General features: G+C 41.4%; 1 protein-coding gene across 2 annotated transcripts in view; it reads left to right on the top strand.

The window, feature by feature from the left end:
- Positions 1-10884: 10884 nt before the first annotated feature.
- FBN1 (fibrillin 1) overlaps positions 10885-25550 on the top strand; it is a gene marked incomplete at both ends in the record, with an annotated part of 153540 nt that continues 138874 nt past the window's right edge. Inside the window, 2 exons of one of the 2 annotated variants that reach the window (XM_080626640.1) lie at positions 10885-10998; positions 11196-11473. In XM_080626640.1, coding sequence (XP_080482766.1) covers positions 10885-10998; positions 11196-11473 — 392 coding nt within the window. Of the gene's footprint in view, positions 10999-11195; positions 11474-25550 lie in introns of those variants that run through there. The other variant, XM_080626641.1, reaches the window with a different exon arrangement.

Raw genomic sequence — 25550 nt, 5'->3', positions numbered from 1 at the left:
GTGGGACATATGGAGACTGTCGAATGACTGGGTTCCTCCTTTAAGCTTGCCAGTTGGCCATTTTGTGTAGGATGTGGCTTCCACTAGCTGGAAAATACATGAGAACCTACAGGATCAGAATGGAAACTTCTACTTTTCCAGTAATCCCCTGATTCTTTGCTGAAGTTGCTCATGTTGTAATCAGTGCTATACAGGTGTGCAGCACAGGCTTAATTTAGCATTAGTTAATGGATAAGTGCTCATCTAAATTTTTCTTTGCTCTGTATTTTAAAGGTATGTAAATGACTTGCTAATACAGTGTCCTTGGAGAAGATGGGGTATCTCATAAGATGCTTGTCTTGTCTCTTCTTTTTCTGCTCAGAGAGAGTATATTAAGGAAAATGTAGTTAGAGGATTCACTTCAGTAGCTAGCTGCTCTTTTCAAACTATCCCCTTGTAACTTTTCCATTTTCTTCTAGAATATCTTGGACTAATGTTTGGAAGAAAAGAAAGGGGAGTAAAAGGGATCAATAAAGAAAATGTTGACAATTTTCCATTTGAAAATACAGTTCTCTTAAAACAGTTCACAAAATTGTGTTTGTCTTCCTATTCAGTTATGGAAGAAAAATGAAAGCGTTCCAAGAATCAAAACATTTTAACACAATTTGAGTGAAACCTTTTGTTTTAAAATGAGTCTTCGTTTGTAAACTTTTGCAACTCTAAAAAGTCAAAATTGAAATGAAACAGTTTAGGAGATCCAAACCTGGCCTTTTTTCCGCATGATTTTTCTTTTGTGGAAAACTTAAGTATCTCAGTTTCCAAGCTGGAAGGAAACCAAATGTGAAAAGTAAAATCCTTCATAAAACGTAACTCCTGTCTTCCTGCTGTACTCTTATGAGAGATTATTTGCTGGTGTCAGTGATGCATGTTATAATAACCAATAGCTGGGGAAACTATTTGCTACGCTTCTCAAGATTGTTCCCTTTAGGTCATTAGCAGATAGTTCTAATAAACATGAGCTGAGCCAGTAGAGGCTTTGACTCTATTTATCACTGTGGATGTCTGAGCAGTCCCTGTGGGAAGTTGTGACCAATTCATCAGCCAGGGAGTTTAACTTGTTCTTAACTTTTCTCTTGAGCAGCAGTGTCAACAGCCCAACTAAATCAAAATCCTTCATGTGTACATATATAGGAAGCATGTAAGATGTATAATGTTGAAATAAAATTGTGTGCAGCTGTAAAAAGCGCACAAGCAGGCAGCTGATGCAGAAGTTTCTTTACTCAAACAAGCTGGCAGGGCCTGCCTTGGGAATGCATGGGCCTGGGTAGGGAAGGATCCCCTGCTGCTTGGGGCATCCTACCTGACATTGGGCAATTCTGCAGGTAAGCCTGTCCGAGCTCTGCTGCTCCAGCACTGCAGTGAGGGCACTGCCTCCCCCACCTTGCCCCTTATAATTATTCTCATCCCTTTTTGTGGTTCCAGAAGACTGAAACTATTGACAAGGAAATCAGATCTTAAAAATGCAAGTGATCTTATAAAAAAGCTGTAAGATCTGGTTACGGTGAATGAAGTCCTAGAGGCATCCTAGAGATGGACACTTAATGCAAATGTTTCTGCCGTGCTGTCAGAGTGTCTTTCTACCACTGCTACCGTTTACCTAGGCCTGGTGTCGAATGGCAATCACTAATTGTCTGGAGCTTTCTTTCTGTGCTTTTAGTATAGTGCAATAGGGCCACAGCCTCACTAGGGGTTTCTGAGAGCTTCTGGAGTACGAGCAACCTCATAAATTAAATCACCACACTGTCTGCTGAATGCTTTCTTGCAGAAGTGCTGGCAACTGTGGAATATATTTTGCTGATCATCTGAGGAACAGCAACTTCTACACCTGGCAGCTGTCAGACAGCATTTTCTTGAAGCAGGGCTGTCTGCTGATAGCTCAGGAGTAGGGCTGAGCAGTGCAGTCTCGGGTAGGTTTATCGCTGGGATTTGCAGATTAACACACTTTTGTACTTCCCAGCATCTTCCCTGGCTACATCCCACTTTCATTCTGCATGAGTGGAAGAAGTTCCTCAGATTTTCTTTCTACTCTGGTCCTTCAATCACAGTTAACAGAATACAGAATTTAGTTCCATATGTGTTAGAAGAGCTCTCTTTTCCAGGGATTTGATTAAGCACAGGGCTAACCTTTCCCATATTATGGGTTTAGCCAGTGGCATAAATGATGTTTGGCTTTTTTAAATGTTTAATCCCCCTCTCCCCCTTTTTTTTCTTGCAGATGCTATTATACAGGTTTTGACTGCAGAAAGAGGAAGGACAGCTTGTGAAACAAACTTGTCAAAGCGAGGCAAGTAGCTTCAGTCAGCTTACCTTTAAAATGCAGTTTAGGATACCACTGGAGGAGAGGGGGAAAAGTGAAAAAGGCTAATAAGATTTCAGATACTGAGATGCCCTCAAAAAAGCGACATTTTCTAGGATTCCATGGGGAACAACCATTGTCAGCATGTGCATATTAGTGACACACTGAACTGATACAATAGCACAGTTGTTCTTATAACACATTTAGCTCTGAATTTGTCAGTGTTGAGCATGTGTATTAGAGCATGATACATATGTGAACTCTAAAAACTTTTTTACAAGTTGGAGTAAATTCAAAAAGCAATAACTCCTTGTTTTAGACAACACTGCCAAGAATTCTCTTTGTATTTTCATTGTGCAGGACTGAATATTTAGTCAGCAACACTGCACAGACTTGTTGCTGTTCTGCTGTTTGTGACAACAACTCAGGCAGGTAAATAGCCTTGTGTATGGACCAGAGAATGGAGAGGACCACATATTTTGAAAAGGAGGAAAGATATGTTTGCCAATTGTATGGAAGGAATTGTTTCTGGTTCTCCATAATGCATTCGAATTCAAGTAATATTCTATTTTCAGAAACTTCACTGCTCTAGCTTAGCTTAACTGATGGAACAGTGTTCACCACAGTGAAGTCAGGGCATGCTCTCAAGTCCACGGAAATAAGTGGAAAGGAAAAAATTTATCTCAAGTCTTTGGACTAGGCTTGTAATGCCAAAGGAAGTTTCTCCAGATCACTGCAGTGCAGGGAAGCTCTGTTTTCCCAATAGTTTATCATAAAATGTGTCCAGACTGGAGCCTCTGGACGACTTCCTTATCTTGAAAAGGCAGCATGAATCTTATTTACATCGCCCGCTGTTTCATCCATGAAATTAGACTTCCTTCCTTTTACTGATGAACAGGAGTGGGAAAAGTCAGCTTTACTATATATCCAGATTTCTATAGATAGATAGATAAAGATGTCCTTTTTCCCAAGCATCTCCTGCCCATGAGTATTTTAACTTGGCTCTCCCTTACGGGTGTCAGATGACATTTCCTCTGCTGACTGTGTGCCTGTTCGACCTCTGCTCTTATTCGTCTCAAGTTATGTGGTATTATTTTTGGTCTTGAAGGGAGTTCACAAAGCTAAAACCAGTGCTCAACATTTTCATTTAAACTTTGTAAAGTGTCAAAACCTGCCCCTTTAAAAAAGAAATGCAGCAAACCAATCTCTTCTGAACTCCACCCCATTCATCACAGTAATAGCAATTTTGGGTGGATCTGGTGTTGATAATTTCCAAACCATTAGGGATGCTTTAGAGGCAGTATTAAAAGAAGGAAAAAAAGCTTTAAAGGTTATTATTTTTTTCAGTACTAGAATTGCTTCCCCCATTTAAATCTTAATCTGATTAATTTGTACTGGAAACACTGGTAAAAGTTGCATTTTTCACATTTCAAGTGTTCTACATAATAAATTATCTTTATATCTTAATTCTCTTTGTAGGGAGGAAACAAAGGGTTTCCAAAAACCCCAAACCACCAAAATATAGAGAGCTTTCTTCCTGACCCTTCTCATTCCCACTTTGAGCCACAGTATTTGGAATCTATTGCTACTTCCTACTCAAATAGCTTCCTTAACTTCATTTGTTTACTTGTAAAATGAATATACTTTTTAATTAACTATAATTGTTATTTCCTGTTTTCTTATAAAGAAAGGCAATGTGATTATTTGTATTATACATATGCTTTATAGCTATCTGTTTTAGGACACAATCAGCTTGCTGTGGGTTGAGCCAATACAGAAATGAGAAAGGGCTAATAATGAAACAAAATTAAAGTTAATGGGAAGTTTCTTACTGACTTTTGTGGGCTGAATATACCCAAATAACAACACTGGAAGTGCAAGATGTAATATAAAAAGATATATGCATTACTAAATGGATCATGTTCTATCCAGCGTGGTGTATAAAAGACCTTGCATCTGATGGCCATTTAGAGGCAAGGAGACTGGCTGCTGAAACTTATGAACCTGATAAAGCAACACCCCAGTGATTCTCGTAAGTAAATTCTAATGCTTTCAACAGATGGGGTGGGGGAATCCCCAAATGATTTTATACCCGGTAAGAAATTGCAGACTCTAGATGAGGTTGTCTCAATTCACTGGTATCTAGAAAACCTGAGGAAATGAAGTCAGCCTTTGGAAAGTTACTAATAAAGTGCGGATCAGAGCCATACTGAGCTATTCACTGGCTGGAGACTCACTACTACCATTTCTGAGTCAGCTGCGTGCTCTTGCAATAAGAGCGTCCAACTGCATATGGGGGCCGTATTAGTGGCAGTGTAACCAGGCAGTGGAGGGAAGCTGTTCTTTCCCACCTTTGGTACTTGAGAAACTGTATCTGCAGTACTGTATGCAGCTCTGGGCACCAGGGTACAAGAACAAAATTAAACCAAACCAAACCAAAAACCCCACTCCTAAACCCCAAAAGCATTGACACCTACAGCAGGACTGTCAGAGAGCCCCCAGGATGGTTAGGGGCTACAGCAATGCTCTCTGAGAAGAGGGTTCATTCAAACTTGAGAAGCAAAGGCTAAGGAGGATCTTACTGCTGCCTTCAGGGTATAGGGGAGATAGAGACTGCCTCTTCTGGATAGTGAGCAGTGGTAGGACGAGAGGCACCGGCACAAATTCTAAGAAGGAAAATTCCTACTAAATATTAAGCAAAAATAATCACAATGAGGGTTGTAAAACAGTGGAATAGGTTAGTCCAGAAAAGTGGAATGGCCATTCTTGGAGATATTCAGAACTCAGCTGGAATAGGACCTGAACAGCCTACTCTTAAGCTGGTCCTGCTCTGAGCAGGGGACTGGACCAAATGACCTCTACAAGTCCCTTCTGACCTAAATTCATCACTGATTCTATGACAGCCGTATGCGATGCTTTCATAGTGTTATTTCTCAAAGGAAAGGCCTTGCAAATGGAATGTGGTGGGTTCAGAGTCTAATCCCTGGTCTCTTATTATCTTTTTTATTATTTCAACTGCATCATGGGGCAACTCCCGATCAACTGAGACATCTCATAGCCAGAGGAACACTGGGATGGAAAACAGAGGCAGAGACACCCAATCCCTGGCTGACACAGTGTTTGAAGGAATGTAGAGCCTGATTCAGCTGTCTTTGTTTGAGTCAGTAGGGAGTTCTGCCTAAATGAGAGCTACAAGAAGAGGCTCCTAGTTACTGATTTCTACCCACTTGGAATGTATTAATTCTAATAAAAAGCTGTATCTCTTTTGCTTAGTATCTTAGCCTGAAAGTTCACCCAGCAGTTGGCATTTCATGCTAAGCCTTGAAATTTGTTTCACTTTGCTTCTGAGCTTACAGGTGGGATTTAAGAGGTCATCTGGGACAAATGTAAGACTGAGGAAACTCAGTTTGCAACTGTTACTCTGGCAAGATTCCCATTGAATTTGAGAGGGTTATAGCTGACAGAAAGTAGTAGTATATGTATTTCCTTTTCTTGCACTAAGACTGGATTAAATTTTTCTTTTTAAATCAAAGAAGCAAGTGCTATTGTTAAACTTTAGGTTTCCACCTGTATGCACAGAATTAAATATATCAACCTATGTATTGTGATAGACTGGGATTAAAAACAAAAAATCCATTCCAGTGTATTTTAGTTGTATTTCTATTCAACACTAGTCTTACAAAAATAGGTTGTGCTTCCCCTTCCTGGAGGACAGAATAGAAGTCGTAGGATTTCTTCTGCTTAAGTTTTCTTTAGGACCCCCATGAAAAACTGTTAATGTAATCTCATGTCTTTAGTAAATTGAGATATAGTACAACAGTTTTACCCTTACAAGCTAAGGATTGATTTAAAATGTGACCTAGTTTTAGAAACCAGCTATGAATGTGGTACAAAACTTCCCTAAAAATAGTACTGAAAGGGAGAGTGTCTGAATTAGGGCATCTCTTGAATGTCCTTGTGCTTTCTTTGTCACCGATACTGAAGAATCCAGGTGTTTTAGAGGAGTAAGAACATCTGTTTTATTCTGATCTTAGATTGGACAAATCCAATTATTGTTTGACTTCTACAGCTTTTGGTGGAGTGATACTGAATTCACCTTGTTCTTGTAAATAAAGGTATTGCTTTGTTTAAAACAACACAAGTTCTGTGCCTGAACTATTCCCTGCAGGCATAAACAGGAGAGATGTGTTATGAATGTGTATAAAACGTAATAGGTTTATAGTCACCTAGGATACAACTGAGATAAAATACGGGAATTTCCCCAGAAACACATAGGCCGCTAATTGTCTGAGCTGAGAGAGACTTTTTAATTCTTATGATATTATAGAAATATTACCCCACCACTTTGCGCAGTATCACAAATGATGGAGTTATATGCTCATGTAGGTTGGATTTCTTCCTCCATCATTATAAGCACAGCTGAAAGATGAAAACATCAAGTAAAACAGTTTGTAAAAATAAAGTAAATGTCTTAAGTTTGTCCCCTAAAAGCTATCGTTAATGGATTTCATAGCTAGTTATCAGCTTGTCTGGCCAACCAACGTTAATAAAAATGGGTGATAGCTTGTTTTATTTTCTATTTTTTATTTTTTTAGATTTAAACCAATTAATTGGTTGTCTGGCTATAATTACTGTTTGTGCTTTTAATGTACTTAAGAAAATACACAAACTAAAACTTTCCCACACTATTTGTTTTCATTGGCATAATCAAGGCTTTCTTAATAAAGAAATATGGAAGATGGACATACTTATTTTTGCTTACTTGGGTTGGAATAAATTTGCAGATCAAAAAATGCAATTAGTGAAAAAGTTCATATAAATGGAAATTAAAAAAGCTGAGTGAGATAAACTTCCAACTCCATCACAGTACCTCCAGTGATAATATTTTTGGGTATGTTTGCAACAGTTCAAAACAATTTGTCTAAAATGTGAAAATTCTGATAAGCATCCTACAGGAGAAGAGGGAGGAATGTCTGCAGAAGATGAAAAGGACCAGCTTGGTAAACGCCAGGAAGGAGGGAGACCGGTACTTCACATCACTGCTGCTGAACACAAAGATCATCAGCTCTGCAAACTTCAGCTCAATGGTTTTATGGGAATCGAATAGCAGGACAAAGAGGTATTTCTCTGACAATCAGTTATAGTTTAATAATTTAGCCATTGCATAAAATGATTTGTGTACCTGGTGTTGATGAGAACGGGGAGGTGCACTAAGACATAGCCAGCAAGGAGAATTTATTTTACTAGAGGAATGTACTGGGCTTGATATAAAGTGTGTGTGTGGTTATGTAAATGTTTAGGATCATGGCCTCCAAGTTCAAACTTAACTGCAAAAGGTGGTTCATGTTTTATCTATCATTCCCTGATAAGAGGAATCTACCTGTAAGTATCCTCCCCTAATTTTTGGGCCCTGCCACCACAGTCTATGTCATCTACATGCTCCAGGACAGATACAAGATCCTCAGTGTCATCTGGTGAATCAGAATTGTGGAAAAATAGGGGCTTACGTGTTACAGCAAATTCAGCTATGCATGTAGCAGTGATGTTGTATGCCGTGTTTCTGGTGTCGTTTATTTCTGGGCGTGATTCCAGGGTTTGATGAAGGAGCTAAAATATCAATGAGCTTCTGGATCTCAGTTAATCTGAGAGCTCATCTTTGTGTTTGTCATGGGAGATGGTGATCAACTGGATCATCAAAATTGCTTCTTTGGGTTTTTTCTTCCCTTCATTGAAACTTCTGAGTGGATGACAAGTGTTTTGAAGGCCATATAGGAATCTGTCCAGATGTTCTTCAGAGTCCAGATGTTTGCAAAGACTCAAGTGGCTGTGGGAAAGCATGTGGATGACCTTTATTAGTAGCTCTGTTCAGCAGCAGAGAGCAGAAGTCGTTTTAAGTCTTTTGCTTGTGACGGTGTATTTTTCTAGTGGTTTGAGAGCCCAGGTGGGTGCTATTTTAAAGTTGTCAACAATTTAAGTACTTCTAATATATAAGCATATTCTTTAAACTGGCACACCAGAAGTTGATGATGTGCTACATATTTCACTAGCTTAATTAACGGACAGCCCACATATCATGTAACATTATTTCATATACTGTAATCCATATTTCTGCAACCATGCAAGATACCAAATAATATGTCATCAAATGTCCTAAAAGATACGAGAGAATCATCCCATTAACCTGTGACACAGACTGGATATTTTTCTGGTAGCTCATCCAGAAAATTAAAGTGGTTGAAACAGAAACTGTCGAAACCAAAAGAATGTTTGAGTAAATAGTAATGCAGAATTCCTTTCATAACTCACTTTTGTTTACTACTAAATTCTATCTTCACATCATAAACTTAATTAGTAAACATCCAACAACTTTTTTTTGCAGTGGCTTGGTTTGAACATATTTACCTTCTCTATTCACTAAATAAATGTTTAGATTTTGCTGTACATATAGATAAGAGTGAAGGAAGAGAATTGTATATCCATGTACAGCATGTCTGAGATTTCTTAATAGCAGGGGCAGTTGCTACCACCTTTATCCTGGTCTCTTTTTGTTTTTGAGCCATTTTAATTTGCCACTACAAAAGAAATACAAAATCCTTTGTCCAATGCTAGGTTGTCTTTTCAACAAGCGTAAGCAGAGAAAAAATATTTCCTATCTCTGGTAGACAAACAAGAAAAACTGAAAAATCAAATTACTCCTTTCTTTTCCCAGTAACTCATAGTATTACACTGTACATCAACGTTTTACCTGTATATTAAGTGTCTGTCTGGAAGTTTTCAGATTAAATTCTTGAATGGTGGCATTGGAATGGTCAAAATTAAATGACTGTTTTGTAATTTGCAGCATCCACCACTTTGCTTGATGATAAAGATCAGCCAAAATTATTAGAGTGCTGTTATTGTGCTGATCACACACAAACACAGCATCTCCTGTACTAGTTTAAATACTTCTATGTACCTTTAGAAGGATAATGCATATTTGCACACAATATAAAAACTACTATAAATTGATTTAACTATATATTTCAAGTAGCATCTATCATATTTTGTGTCAATGTTGCATTTCAGCTGTAAACAGAGATTGGTACTAGTAAATCTTACATGGTGCTTCCTTTTTTTCCCCTCATACTGAGTTAGTGGTTCACACTACACCATGCATTTATCTTTGGGCAAGGTGGTTTGGCAGCTGCTGTGGGTGGGTGGTCAGCTGCCTGCTCATAAAACTGTCCAGCTGAATTCAGTAACGCAAACCCCTTCACCATCAGAACCTGCCTGAAAGTATCAGAAATGAGAATACCTGCACATTAGGAAATCCAACATTTCTGCCAAAATATTTGTAAGTGAAAAGCAGCAGAATGCATATCTTTTTTCAGTTTAATAGCTTTGCTTTTTTGGTTTTGTATTCTCCATGTATGTTGAAATGGGATTATCCTGGTACAGAGCTACTTGACTGGAGTATATACTCTGGGTTTGAATTCTAATTACTGACTGTCTTCTCCTCACCCCAAATTATTCAAGTATAAAACTTCCTACTTTTCAACGGGTGGGATAGCAATTTGCTCTTCAGGATTTCCAAATCAATCCAAAAGCATAAGTAAAAACTGCAGGGCTTTTTTGCTTGTTCATTTTCTTTGCTAAGGAGAAGGCATGCATTTTTTCTGGAGCTGGCTGCAGGGGATTTAGAAGTATGTACAGAACAGCTCGGTGCCTTGGTGTCTGTGCCATGCTAGTTCCTAGAATGTGTGTTCTTCATCCTGCAGCAGCGTCTAAGGTAAAGCCAACATCGATGCTGTTTCTCCTTATAAGGGAAACAGATACTATTCTGGTTTTTATTTAAGCCGTTATCTAGATGCGAAATGCTGCACCTCTAGGGCTAGTGTATATATATATTTAGACGGAGGCGTAGGAGTTCACCTCCTTCAGCTGCCCGCTGGTCCTGTTTTACGCGCTTACTCTGATCATACCACAGCGCTACCGCTTCTGCCTCCGCGGGCGCCGGGAACCCGCGGGGCGCGCCGAGCAGGCAGCGCTGCCCGGCCGCAGCGTTCCCCTCGCCCCCAGGCAGGACCGCGGCTCCCTGCGGGCCCCTCGGGCAGCGCATCCCTGCCCGGCCACAGGTGACCGGCTGCGGGGCTCGCCGAGGCCCCCGACACAGCAGCCACCCGGGCACGGCCCGGAGCCCCCGGGGTAGCGGGTCGGGGGTGGGGGGAACGTTTTTATTCACCTCTCTCTCGCGAGAAAGTGCTGCATGGGCGATACTTGAAGAGGAGGGGGGAGAGAGGAGGGGAAAAAGGAGGAGGAGAAGGAGGGAGGGAGGGGGCAGCTGGAGCCGCAGCTGGAGTAGCGGTGGGTGCAGCGGCCGCAGCTGGAACAGCAGCGGGGAACGGCAGCCGGCGGCGGCGGCTCCAGCGGGTGCGCGCCCCTCGCAGCGGGCTTCACCGGGGCGGGCGGGCTGGGCGCGGGGCTCCCTGCCCGCGGTGCGCCCCGGCCGGGCACTGCGCTCCTGCCGCCGCGGCTCGCAGCGGTGCCTGGCTCAGGGAGCCGGGGAGGGCATGCCCGGGAAGTGCTTCCAGCCCCGGAGCGGCTCCGGGAGCGGTGGCAGCTGCCGCGGGCTGCTCGCTGCGGGTGCGGGAGCGAAAGCCCCCGCGGATGCTGTTGGAGGGAAGGTAGAGTCCGCGCGGCTCCGGGGAGCCTCTCGCCATCTCCCGCGGCCGCCGCCTCCCGCGGGCCGGGCTAGCGCCGGGCTGGCCGGGGGCCGACGGCGCCGGGGCGAGGGGGCAGGCGCCGGGGGGCTTGGGGCGGCCGCTCCCGCTTTTTCTCGGTCCCTAACCCTCCCCCTTCCTTCCCATTTATACCCTTGCAGTTCGCCTTGGAGAGGCTGGTCGGAGACAGGGCGGCGGGGACCGGCGGACTTCGGAGGGGGAGAGGAGGCGGCGGCCGGTCGCAGCCCGAAGGCTCGGGGGACGCGATGTGGCGGGGTCGCCTGCTGGGGATCGCCCTGGGAGTTGCCGTGCTGTGGATGTCCCAGGCGGGCGCCGCCGCCGCCGGGCACGCCGAGGGGGTGAGCAGCGCCAAGGAGAGCCGGGCCAGCCGGGCCAAGAGGCGAGGGCAGGGCGGCGGCGGGCACGACGCGCTCAAAGGGTAGGTGCGGGGCCGGCCCTCCCGGGGTGCGTGGTGCGGGGAGCCGCGTAGAGCTCTCTGTGTGTGTGTGTGTGTGTGTGTGTGCGTCCATGTCCACTGCCCGTCTGCGGTGGGAACTGGCGGAGGAGAGCTCCCCGATCCCCCCTTGGGGCTGCCCCTGCCGAGGGACAGGGTGAGTTGGGGGCGCCGGCGCCGCCCGCAGCATCCCGCGGGGCTGGGTACCCTGCGTGCTGCAGCCTTACTTTGCCTTTGGCCGGTGATGCTTGGAGAGGATAAGCGGCTGCAGCTCGGAGGCTGCAAATTTAGTTTCTAGGAAGGCCGTAGCTAAAGGCACACTGCGGGCGTGTGCATTCCTCCCGCGTCCCATACTTCTGCTTTGCATAAAGCAGAATAGCGATGAGGCCCTGAGACCACAGCATGCCCTTTCCATTAGCTGCCCTCTTCCATCTCCACCTTAAACCTTTTGAGACGTGCATCTTTCTTGCACTCAAGTCGACCGACTTTGCTCGTTTGGTGTTGCTTGTGACCTGGGGAAAGCAGAGGGGAAGAAGAAGGACCATTTTTTTTGTATCTAGAGCTATCTACAGACATATAAAAGTTTCAAATCATTATGACACGTTGTATATGTTTAGTAAAGTGGGGTTTTTTAAAGGGTAAATGTGTATCAGGCAAACTTTTCCCAGTTCTAATGGAATACCTTTCCAATGCAAAAATAGTTTCTAAGCTGGCTGAAAGACATCACATGTGTGTGCAGTTGAAAATGTAGTTCAGTGTAAAGGTGAAAAGCTTGCAGTGTTGGCAGAAAAAAGGGGTTTCCTTTTTCAGGTGTTCCGATGCACCTTTTCAGCCCATAGCCAGATTTTTCACTCATCAAGCAGAGGGCAACTGTAGCAAACATGATGGAGGTAGTTATCCTTCAGTAAGGGATGCAAGCTATTTTCTTTCATTTTCAGTTTTCCTCAAAAAGGAGCTGTTACAACTTTATTGCTAGAGGCCTTGGTGAATATGCTTTAGTTTCTCAGTAACTTTCTCATATTTGTGTAGTACTTTTTATTTATATTCAGAATTGCAATGTTGGCACTCTCTTATGCTTGCCTGGTTGGAAAACCTGATGTTTTTAGGTCACCATGTTGCAAAAAATGGATGCAACTCTTTTTTTTTTTTCAAGGATCTGATTTTGTGGGATTAGACTCTGTATTTCATTTCCTTATACCTAGTCACAGGAGAAATAGCTGAATAAAGCAGATTCTTCTTGTGACAAAACCAAGGAGGTGAGGAGGATGTACAGTAAAGTTTGTAGGACTATTTGGAAGCAGTAAAAGATGATAAAGAAAAATATTTCTCAGAAGGTGCCTTTATTTTATAGGATGTTTTAATAAACTTTCTCATTACAGAACTCTGAGTTAATATCAAAGTGACAATCACCATTTTCTGACCCGTGGGACAGAGTATGCCAGCTAGCACACGTGTGCGGACTTAACAGACTTTGTGGGAGTTAGAGGCACATTAGCTGGGGATAAAGTGTCTTTGGTGAACTCAACTGTTACTCTAAAACTGTGCTGTTTAGACAGTAGTAATAGTGCATGAAGAGGTGATAGTTCAAGTGTTAATTATTTTTGGAATCTAAAATGGATTAGTGTAAGTAGTTTGTCTTATGAGTTGATTCTTAAGTTTAACAGAAGCCTTCCATATTTATGTACTTTGCATTGATTTATTTTGTTGTGTATTATCTATGAGTTACATATCTATTTAGAATTCTGCAAATCTAGACATAATGGCAATATAAATTATAAGTATTTTATATCTTAGTCAATTATTTTGAATATCACAAATCTGAAAGAGTGCCCTTGGGAAGCAGGTTCTTGACAAGGATATAATAATATAGTAATGACAAAACAAGTTGCTAGTTTGCTTACATGTTAGACCTTTTTCTGTAGCTCTCATTTGAGGCTGAGGGTAGGGTTCCCAACTTGTTTGGAGGAGATCGTTAACACAGTCATCTTGATCACTGTTGGGTGATGAATCCTCCTGGATATTTGCAGTTTAGAAACCCTGAGCACTTCCTTAGGTGTAGTACTGAACTGTACAATATGGGTAAAAAGAATTGTCATTTCATTCAACAGACAAGGTTGGAACTAATTCTTTGGAAAGCCAGATGGAAAACATATTTTCCATGTACAGGAACTGTATATGCATTAGACAAGGAGAATTCATGGTTATTGAAGGGCTAAACCACTAAAAATATGATTTCACAAGAAGACATACTGTTTTTTTAACTTGTTCATCAGTACAAGCACATTTGGGAATCTGAGAGCTGTAACACAAGTCATAACAGATGCTGGGAAACTTTATTTTCATGTTATTGTAGTTGACTAAGACTTTTTTGCAATGAACTCTTGCTCTGACTATAAGAAGCAAGGGGAAATGTTTTTGGAGAAAACCCTTTACATTTAGACTTCTTGTGTGTTTCAATGTAATGACTCTTGAAAGTCTCTTAGCATTTAAAAGTACTGAGGCTAGTCTTGGTGTGCATATTGGTCTTCTATGTTAAAATGAAGAAGTCTAAGATCTGTGTAATTTTTCATTATTTTTCCCACTTAACATTTTTTACTGCAAGCTGTTGATTGCAGAAGGTGTTTGCTTTTGTCCTTCTGACCTCTGCCTGCTTGTTTGTGCGGTGAGCTGTCTGAACATATAACATGATCTAGAAGTATATTTTAAGTTTACTAATTAGAAATCATTGGAAATGCCTTTTATATACTAATTTTAAGACTTCAAGCTTGCTGCTCATGTAGATTAAATTGCTCCAGCTCTGGAGGCATTAACAATGAAGTCCTCGTAATGTTTGGTCTAAGGCAGTGTATGTTTATGTGCTGGTGCTTCTAAGTGATCAGAAAGCAATCAGAATAAAGGCAATAATTATTTAAAAATATAACTAGATTCTCCATTCATGTTGCTGGAATCCATTGTGATTCAGCAAGTTAAAATAATAAGCTGTTACTGAGACACCATTAAATGCCTAAGAGTATAGCATCAACTTCTGAAGAAATAAACCTTACAAAACTGGCCATGGGTGGGAAGTTCCTTATAAACACAATGTACTTGAAGTCAACCATTTATAAGTGTTTCTATCATTTGAATATGAAGTAAAAAAAAAAAAGAATTTGCTGGTGATTTGGTTGGTACTTGACTGAGTACAAGAAGTATTGTGTTTAAAGATCTTAGAATTAATTAGGATTTCCCGTTTTCTGAGGATGCTAGACAAAGACCTTAAACTCTAATGAGGCTCAGTCAGTACTTAATAATACTTTAAGCAATGTTTATTGTGTTTATTAGTCTTTTCTCAGTATAATGGTCAAAGAAAGCAATTATTTGCCTAACCAATAGGTCAGCAGAAATTTTAAAAGAACCAAAATTTCTTCAAGATAGCTGCATTGTGATGTGACTCTAATTAAGAGATTAATTAAATGCATTTGTGCAAGAATGATTTAATTTCTTTGTTTTTATTAAGTTGAAATGATAGTGAATATTGCAGAACAGAATAGTTGGCTCCAAAATGATTCATAGAACTCTCAGAGTAAAGCTATTCAATAGGGGGTTGCATGGGTTTTTTTTGGACCAGTTTCTTTTGGTCATCTTAAATGAAGTCCACAGGTTTACGAGTATGCTTACATGGATAAACTTGGTTGGATTTGACCCTTTTTATTCATCACTGTTCTCTGAAATAAAATAAATCTTATAAATCTATAGCATAATTCCAGTATTCAACTATATAATTAAGGCTTCTGGTTTTCGTTTTAAACCAATATTTACCACTAAGAGCCTGCTGAAGAAAAGCAGACTTTCCATACCAGTAAATATTGGTTTATACTGAAGAACCGCAAACATTTTTCTTACCGCTTTTGGCCTGCACACCTCTGGCCAGCTGCTGTTGCCACACCTTGTCAGTGTCCCTCTCTGAGCAGGAGGCAGCCTTGAATACTTGGGAATAAAAATCTTAATTAAAAATAGAGGCAAGATGCTTAATACTTCATGTGCTGGAGCACTCACCTGGCTTCCAGGTGGCATGGCCCACCTCATTCCAGTCCTCTGCGTCTTACAGGGTAAAGCCTATGTAGAGGATGAAGAACTTTAATGCCAGTGCATGCTGATGTAAAACCTAAAATCCTTGGCAGCTACGCATAGTGTTAAGATTCTGTGCCTCTGAATTTATTTGCTGATGGCTGTGATACTATTTTTTTATTACATTATCCTTGGACATCTGGTTCTAGAGTGAAATGAGTTCATAGATCTTGGCTCTGTTACTAATGTACATGTTTCTTTTCTTTCAGTAGGGCTGCATGATGCGATTTGATGTAGGTGTGACTTTCTCTGGGGAGCAAGATGTATGGATGAGGAGTAGGGAAAGCAGACAGAATCAAGCAAGAAGCCAGCACAGAATCTGTTCTGTGGCTGGCAATAGCTGTTATTAACACTTGCTGAAGGGCTAATATTTAAAGAGGGAATAACACATTATTTTCATTTCTGATCACATAGATGTCTTCTCCTGGCTACCACAATAGGTTTTAATTATGTTTTGTAATATACTTGTTTAAATACTATATGGAATTTTTAAAATGCATTTAGTGGAAGCTGTCTGATAATAGTCTGCTCTGGATTGCTTTATCTAGAGCCAGTAGCAATGCAAAGCTCCCATGCTAGCATTCTTGTTACAGTTCCATGTTGTTCTTCAGCCTGAAGAAAGCCAGTAGAAAGTAAATAACCTTCAGGCCTAGTGGTTGTACTCTACACTTAGATTTCCAAATCCTGTCATTCGGACAGGATCTCTTTAAAAAGCATGGCTTTAATCCCAATTCTGGTTTATAATTTATAGGGATTTATGGGGCTACGTAGTTTGTAGTGCAGAATTAGAACTCAATTAATTTTGGGTATGCCAGTGAGAAATTATCCTATGATTAAAACTTTTGGTGGGTATTGCTGTAATCTCTCTTTCACTGGTGAGTGTTTTAGGCACGTGTGACTCTGTTACAAACTGTTTTGACAGTCTTCTCTCTGTGATCTTTTCTCATATTGTATTGTAGCTGGACACAAATGGTTTAGAAGTGCCACTTGGCTGTTGTTTGAAATTTGAATCAGACCACTGCCTCTCCTAAAATATATTAGAGAAATACTTTTTTTCCCATTTGATGGTAGTAAGTAGAAAATAGAACAAACAGAGGAAAAAGGCCACAATAAACAGTGTGTCAGCATTCTTGAGGTACTGTAAAATTGGCTCGGAGGACTCTGGATGAAGCAGGTTTCCTATCAGCAGACTCCGTTTTCCCTAGGTGACATGTTGAAGATCAGGGATTGGATGTAGTTCTTTTCCTTTCCTCTCCTCTTCTATTTATTACTTTATTTATTTATTTTGGTCTGCATAGCTCTTGGCTATTTCAGGCTGGCCTGATACGCTGACCCAGATGCTGCAGGAGGGGTCACAGCTGGCCTGTGAGGGTCTGTATTTTGTGTACAGAGTGTATGGAGGATTTCACTTTGGGTTTGCCACATCCACGAGAAGGGGTCCTGTGTAAGGCTGACTGTGGTTATGACTTAATTGTTTGGCAGGTTAGGAACAGATTTATGCTGCAGCTCTTATTCAGAAAATAGGAGATGTCATGGATTGAGCTTTGTTTCCTTGTGTGATCATTTTCTTCTGTGGATTTATGATGGAATTGTCTAATCTTTCCTGTTGTCTTTCAGGAGACTTCAACTTTCTGATGGCAGTTTGTTGGTGTTCGGTTGAACTTTTATTAAGGGGGGGATGGTCTTCAGAAATGGGAGGCATAAAGGACTGGGGGGAAGAACAGCACCTTTAGAGTGTGTCTAGTTGTAGCAGGGTACAGTAATTTGCAGGTTGCAGTGGAGATTTCCAAATAGAATTGTTTGGAGGAGGCAGAAGACGCCTCCAGCATGTGCCTGGGATACTAACCACAGCTGCACTTTCCTCTATCAAGAGCCCACTTAAGGTTTATAAAAGTAGACTACTCCCTTTTTGTTAGCCAGCACAGGATACATTTTGTTCAGTGGTGGTTCCGAAAGTTGTTCACCCAATTCAGTCTGATCTGGGTTATGTTTGCCACCTTAACTGCATAAGCTACTACACTGTGTGCAACTTCACACTGCTGTGCCAGAACCGTTGGGGCTATACTGGGCTTGAGGATGCAGAATTGAGGTAAGCATAGGGCTGCTCTCAGTTTATTTGGGAGCAATGGGAGCATCACTGGGTTAGGGTTTGGCAGGGACAGTCCATCTGTCAGCTTCATTTTCAGTGATCCTTATTGAATAAAACTGCAGCTTCTGTTTTTCCTGTATGCTTATTTTCCTTTCCTGTGGTGTGTTTTTCAGCAGTGCTGCTCACTTAGGACAGTCTATTTCACTGTCATTCAGCTTCCATCCTGCAAACTTGAATGTTTTATATATGAACTTCAATACAAGTTTTGACAAAGGTGACTTTAAATACGTTCATCGACTCAGCAGCCTGTGATTACTAGAATAGTGTGACACAGAACACAAGACCCAAGCTATGTAGGCACATAGATCAGCAGGAAAACTTACTCTTGGTAAAAGTGTAGTAGACATTGGCTAATAGGTGGCCATCTCTATTTCAGACTTTAGCTAGGGATCTTGGAAAGTTTGCTTATGGAAATAGTAAGAAATTAATCATTAGCTTTTTTGTTTTCCAGTAAGATCACCTTCCATCTTGTTCCTCTTCTTCATCTCCCTGCAGAACCCTACAGATGAAGGGGATGTAGATACATGTGTGTCACTTTGGTCTTACTCCCCAGACTCAGTAAATATTTTTGTAGAATGGAACAATTGTGGCCTGGAGTGTTTCTGATTAACCATCACACTGTGCTGGAAAATGTATTTGTAGCATTTTGCTCTTGTATTGTGGATGTCTCCTTTCATTGTTTTCTCATCCATTCTGACTTCCCACTTCGGTTTTATTTATTAACTTTTTTAAGGCCCATGCTAAGGTTGGTGTGCAGGTAGAGGCATGAGAAAAATAATGTGGTTTTGTCGCATTTAAAGAGCCTAAAGAAGTTGGGCTCATCTTTGGAAGGGGTATTGGGAGGTAAAATGTAGCCTGTTAAATGAAAATCTGTGCCTTCTGGGTTTGCTTATAGATCTTCACTGAAGTATGAAGGAGTTCTAGCTTTTATCTGGAAGAATATTTTGAATGTTGACTTGCTGGAGAATCTGTTGTTTTCCTTTTCTACTTCTCATTTTATGAAATGATTCATGACCATTAAAGCCTCAGAAATACCAAATGAAAGCCACAGTTCTTTTGTCTACAGCCTTAATCATTTTCATCTTCTTTTTTAAGAGGATGAAAACCCTCTCTCTCATGTTTTGCTGGAGGACATCAGAATATCCAGTGATGTTCAGCTGAGGTTTCAAACTAAAATTTCTTTCCTTTCAGGAACATTTTTCCCTCTTTCTTTTCTCCTTTGTTTTTCCCTCGGATATTTCATCTTTTTCTTTTCCCTGTATACAGAGTGTATTACCAGTGGCTGCTAAGGATAAGGTGAACTAAAACAGTGGGTTCCGTATCAGCAGGGTTTTCCTGTTGCCTTATGATAGACATGCAGGTAACCACCCTTTTGAAAACACAGAATCACTGTCCCAGCAAGGAGAGGGAAGAGAGTAGGATGCAGTGTGTTATGAGGGGAGAGGGAGAAATGCTTCTCTCTTACAAAACAAAAAAGCTAATCTTCCAGTAGCCTAAGGGAAAGCAGTTTAAAATACAAATTAATGGGATTGCTTAATACCTAAGGGCATTCACAGAAAAGTATTGATACAAATTCAGCCTTGTGAGACTCCCTAAGTGCTTGCATTTGCTCCAGCGTGGGGACAGTGGGTAGCACCAGTTTACCCAGCAGCCTGTGGGAAAGCCTGGACAAGCGACTGGCTAGCCTTGGGGCTTGACTGCCCAGTGTGCCCCACACAGTCCTTGCACTGCTGCTCTGCTTGGTACACAGCATGGGCTGGCAGAGGTCCTGAGTTTGCCTGTGTGCTTTCTCTTGGGAGACTGTTAGAGGTCTGCCTTAACCAATAGCCATCAGCAGGTACATGGTGAATGTGGGAAATGGTGCTGGAGGTGTAAACTGTTTTCCCAGGTGAAGTGACTTCTGGAGAGCTAAGCATTACCCTAGCCCACAGGTACATCTGTTTCCTGTGGGATGCTATTTAGTGCCACCAAGATAGAAAGACTCATTTCTTGTCTCCTGAATGTACTTTGGTGTTTTCTGTTACTTGTTTTTTCTTGGTAGTTTTGTTTGTTTGTTTTAAGGAAGTATGTGCTGGATCCCTCCTGTTAACCAGCTGTGCTGATCTGGCCTAACAGATAGTTTTTGTGTTAGTGTACGTGTACTTTACATGTCTTATACAGCCATATGGGTTAGGTATTGAACTGGACCCATTGACATTCTCAAGTGAAACAATGAGAGAGTATGAGCCAGAAACGCGTCTGTCCCTGGCTCTGAATAAGAACAATGCCTGGCTGTCAGGTTAGATGAGTCTGTCCCTGTGAAAGACACAGTCAGATTTTCAGAGCAAGTGCGGAAGAATTCACTTAATGTCAAATGCTGTTGTTGGATTGCTGTATTTAGCTGTCACAGTGTGATGGAAGTTGGGGTTAGAAAAGTGTTCAGTGTTTCTGCAGGAAACTTGCATGTCAGTTTGAACTCTTGACTTGCACATAGGCCAGAGCCAAAGATACCCGTAGAGCTGCTCAGCATGTTATTTTTTCAGTTGAACTGAGCCAGGACTCTGGGACAGCAGTATCCTTACTGTCAGAGTGAGAAATAGTTATCATATTAGGCTCTCTGCATGGCACAAACATCCAGGCTCGCTTAGCACATGGTAAAAATGAGTACATCAGATGCAATCCTTTGGATATAAAAACCCTGTTTCGCTTAAAAATGCTTGCTTATCCTTTACAGGATAATAGAAGCTAAATTTTTTGTTTGCTCACAGAGTCTGGAATAATTTCCTGGATTTTCTTTTTATATGATCGAAATAAATAGCTTCAAGAGTCCTCTTAATAAATCTTCACTGAATGATGAAAAAGGGCAGTGACTAACAGCATCCTGTTTTCTAAAATTTAGCTAAACAACAGAAAAGCAAACCCTGTTTAAATTATTCGGGGTACCTGGAAATGCACATTAAATGGAGATCTGTGTCTGTGTTTTGTGCTCTATCCTATCCACATAGTTCAGTTTCTCAGTTTGTGGTTGTGCTCACTGGAAGTTGTGAGGTCATATGCAGAGTGGTATGTGTCAGGGTGGCAGGTGGCTTGGGAAGGCTGCCCATCACGTGCCGTAGCTGTTAGCTGCTGCATCCCCTGGGGAACCAGACCTTCCCTTCCCAGTTCTGCTTTGCTTGCTGCTCCCTGGAGGAGCAGGTAGACACCAGTGTTAGCAAAAGGAGGTGCTTTTGGTATTGACTTCTAATTTGTGCACCATGTACCTGGCTTCTGTCATTTAGGTGGGGATGGTCCTTGGAAGGCCATGTGGTCCAACCCCTGCTCTGAGCAGGATGAATGTAAATCAGGTTGCTCATGGCAGTGTCCGCTAAGGTTTGGAATATTTTTAAGGATGGAAATTCTTGATTCAGTGGCAGAGCTCAGTAAAGTTCCAGAGGAGTCAGCAGATCTGGGCCACTCTGTGCTTTTAGCATTTACTCTGAGATGCTGAGAAATTTAGGAGGGTGCATAAAGCTGCTTTACAGCAAAAGGTATAGATGTGATTGGTGTCTCTGGAAAATGACTAGTAAAAGCTATTCCTCTTCACATTTTAGAGCTTTAGCTACTATGTCTTAGTGCATTGGTTATATTCAGACTTAGACAACCACAGTTTTAAGCATACCATTATTTCAGGTGCAGTTTGTCATTCTTTTTAACTCCCAGCCCAGGCATGGAAGCACCACTCCAATTCTGTGTGGAAATGATCAGCGAATAATAATCAGTTTTAGCAGGTACCAGTGTTACCCAGTTAAGAAGAAAAATAGGCAAAGTCTTCTAAAAAAATGACTGTTGGCTGATGATGTTGCTTGAAGTTGTGTCTTTTGTGCTAGAAAACTGGGTCCTTATATTGTGTTAAACATATGCTATCCATTGCAGCCAAATAGCTAATAGAAGTCCTTCATTAAGCATTTTCTTGCAAGAAAGAGTCTGTGTGTTCTTCAAAGGAGAGAAAAAGTGAGTTGAGTGATTAGAAACCCTTCCTCACATCTCAGCTCAGCTGTAACTGGTGATCAGCTGTCTCTCCTACTCTCAGCTGCTTTCTGCCCACTCTGTCTGGTGTCTACTTTATTTGAGACCCATGCTTTGTGTTTGATTTAGCCTGGGTTACACCAGTGTTGGCCAGCGCATGGCAGTGCTGCTGACAAATATTCTGCCTGAAGCCTTGCTTACAGCAGTGCCAGAAACTTCCTCCCGTGGGAGCTTCAAGAAGGGCAGCGCTTTCTTCGGGAGAGGGCTGTAATTTCCTCGAGGGGTCACAGGCAGGGCACAGCAAGGATGTGCAGAATTAGCACACCCCGGGGCAGGCTGTGTCTCTGCCAGGGCCCTAGGGAGAACAGCCACAAGGCTGTGGCTGGTGCCCCCACTGCTCCTGGGCTGGGTGGTGTTCCCTGTCAGCTTCACATGGAACTTTGGAACACCTCCCTCGCTTGTCTGGTGGTCACGTACCCTCGCTGCCTGCTACATCTGATAAGAAGGCACTGCCAAGTTTATCATGACTTGCTTCCCATCTGTTTATGTATGTGTGCCTGCTCCACAAATTTGACCCCAGTCTCACTGGGTAATTGCATGCAATTTGGGAGAGGCAGGCAGCCATTTATCCATGCTGAGATGGAGCATCGGGAGCAGGTGTAGCAAAGGAGGGATGAACCCAGTTGGTCCTTCCCATGAAATAATGTCAGTGTTGCCCTGTGGAGAAGGGAGACCATTTATCTGAGAATGTGTGCAGGCAGAGGCTGTGCTGCAGCCACAGCCCAGGTGTAGCACAGCGCTGCCCTGGAGCAGGGTCATGGTGTCCACCTGGAGGGACTGATGCTGATGGGCTCCATCCCCATGCAGGTGGAAAGGACAGACAAAGCTTTACTTTGTAATGGGGGTAGGGGATTCCCTGCTATAGTTCCTGAAGAAGAATATCTTCTAGTTTGGTGCATGCAGATACTGTCTCCCAGACCTGTCACTCTCAAGCGTTAGTTATCAGAATTTCCAGATGAAAGTTTATCTCTCTGCCATTCTAAGACTTTTCTGGTTGATGACCAATGGCTTTTGATAATTATTCAACTCATTTGGCTACTGCCTTTGTACTGGCATATAATTAATGAAAGACATACTTTCTTGTTTATTTTGGACATGCTTGATGAAACTGTGGGCATCAGTCATACTGTCTCTCAGCAGTATACACTTACCGAAATCCTTTCATACTTCACAAGTTTGTAAGTGACTCTAAAGTGAGACACCTGTCTATTTTAAATTGCAGTGGGAATAGCTTTGTTCCTGAGATACTTTCTCCCTCCTTTGAGCTTTGGAGTGAAAGTAGGGTTCTGTGGTCACCACAGGTGGCTTGGGCTGTATAGATGCGTTTTTGCTTATTTTACCATTACAAATCAGGTTTTATAACTGAACTCTGTTTGTAGTGCTGTTCAGGAGAACAGTTTTATAAGAATATAAAATGCTTCTTTAGTATTCATAGCCTATAATATCAGCAGGAAAATATGCTCTATTAAACACAACAGTGGCTAGCTGTTAAAATAAGTACCACAATAGAGCTGTTACAATTTAATTGATGCTTTCCATGACTTTACATGAGCTAAATTGTTATTCCCTCTAATTTATTTATTTGTGGGGATTTATTGCCATAGTGTCCGATTATCATAAATATCAATGAATTTCACCTTCAAAATTAATTCTTTTTAAAGACATTTTACAAATAGGCACAAGTAACGAGCACTCACTCCCTCTCAAAGAAGTAGTGTTCAGACTTCAATATAGGTTTCTTTTATAGGCCAGACAGCAGCTTTCTGCTGAAAAAGTGTTCCACTGGAAAATGCACTTGTCAGGCTCAAACTGTTCCATGGAAGTACAGTTTGATGACTTTTTTTTTTTATATGTTAAAGCTGAGCATGCTGCATCCGAGTTGGAGCTTCTTGGGTGTACAGCTTAGCCTACCCTGTGGACAGCTTCAAGGCATCCAGGGTCTCTGACTTCATGGTTATTGGCACATCTGCATTTTCCAGAGCCCCATTTTGGAAACAGATTGTAAAATTTGGGTTTCCCCATGGCACAGAAATCTGCTCCTGACTCTTAACTTGGACCAGATGGTCCCCAAAGCCATGTACTTGCCGAGACTGAAAATTAACAGAGTACCTAAACATCACTTTATGGTTAGCCATTTATAAATTCTTACCAACCCAGACTGGAAATGGGTGGTTTATGCCTGTAGGTTGTAGCAGGTAGCAACAAACCCATTCTGTCTGTCTTCATAAGTTCCATTATTTCTATTCCATTATTTCTTCTGCCTGGAGAAGGTGAAAAGCAATCTCACTTGTCTGCTTGCCAGTCTTACTTGGCAGATGATCGTGGAGCAACATTTGGCATTGATGAGCAGGGAACTCTAGGAAAGTTACATGGTTATAGCCCTGCAGGGAAGTAGCTGACATTACTAAAACTGAATACATTGGACTTATATGAATAAGACTTTGAGTCTGTAACAGAAAAGGGCCCTGCAACAAGTCCAGTTGTGTTGCTCTCATTCACTTCGGTTGCCACTTTGTAATTACCCAGAACCAGTGGAAGATAATGATAGTGTTTGCTTTGACTTAAGTAATTTCTGGCCAAGCAGTTAATGAAAAGACAAGGTGTCATCAAAGGTATAATCAGAATGCTTGAAATTGCATTCATAATGCAGATCCCGGAATAAATACAAGAGTGTAAAAGTCTGATAGTTAGAAAATGTGCATGAATAAATGTTTGTATATATCAAGATTGTTTGTCTTAAGTTGCCTCACCATATGAGGTAACTATTGTTTACTTAGACATTGCAATACTAGGGATAAAGAACTTTCTGAAAGACCGAGGACAATAATAACAGCAACCCCTTCCTAAAACAATAAACACTGTAAATCTTTCTTGAATCTGCCTATGGTATTTTAATAAAGCGGTTTCTAGGAAGTTTATAGTTAGCTTTAGATGCATTAATCTATTGAGTAATTGCTCACAGTATTAATAGAGGTTGTAAAATTTTCCTCTGCCATTAAACATACAACAAAAGGAGGCACATTTTCCCATTTTTGCTCCTATTCTTACTAGCTTTACTTGCATGGATAGATGCATTAAATAAATAGGACATGATAAAAAAGAAATTATAATCTGTGTGAGCCATAGAACAGTTTCAACTTTTCTATTTTTACCAATAAAACCATGATAGGAATAGTGTCACGTCCTGTCAGCTTTCATTGTAAACTCTAGTGATACAGATATTTGAAAGGGTAAATTTGGATGAGGGGAATGGGTTGGAAAGAAAAATCCCTATAGATCCGTCATTTAAGAAGGGCAGTAGGCCCTTCATTCATTTCACAGGGCCCTATCTCTGTATGTGCACCAACATCCTTGATTTTTTTTTTTATAATAAATAATTTTTGCTAATGAAGCATTTACATATTTTGGCTAATTCATTTATTTGGCTAATGTCATGGTTGGCCTGTTTCTTTTGTGATATGAACATAGTTTTGCTCAGGGACAAAACGGGGAACAGTAATAGTACTTTAAAGAAGAGAAAGCAACATGAAGCCTAAAAGTTATCATTCAGAGAGCAATAGATTTCCTCTGTGTTCACCAATGATGATGAGTGTGATCCCTTATTTTGTACTGAAATGGAAGTTTTGCTCAATCCCCCCTGTATGCTACTTTTCCAGATATGGAGTGATATGAGACGAGGTTTGCCCATGCTGTTCCTGTTGTTCAGATGTTACTGATTTGATTTCATGTGTATAATGTAATCTCAAATCAGTGAAATTGTAT

Source organism: Psittacula echo (assembly GCF_963264785.1).
Source record: "Psittacula echo genome assembly, chromosome: 10".
Lineage (NCBI taxonomy): Eukaryota > Metazoa > Chordata > Aves > Psittaciformes > Psittacidae > Psittacula > Psittacula echo.
The sequence above is the reverse complement of the archived record's forward strand: the minus strand, read 5'-3'. Positions and strand labels throughout refer to the sequence as shown.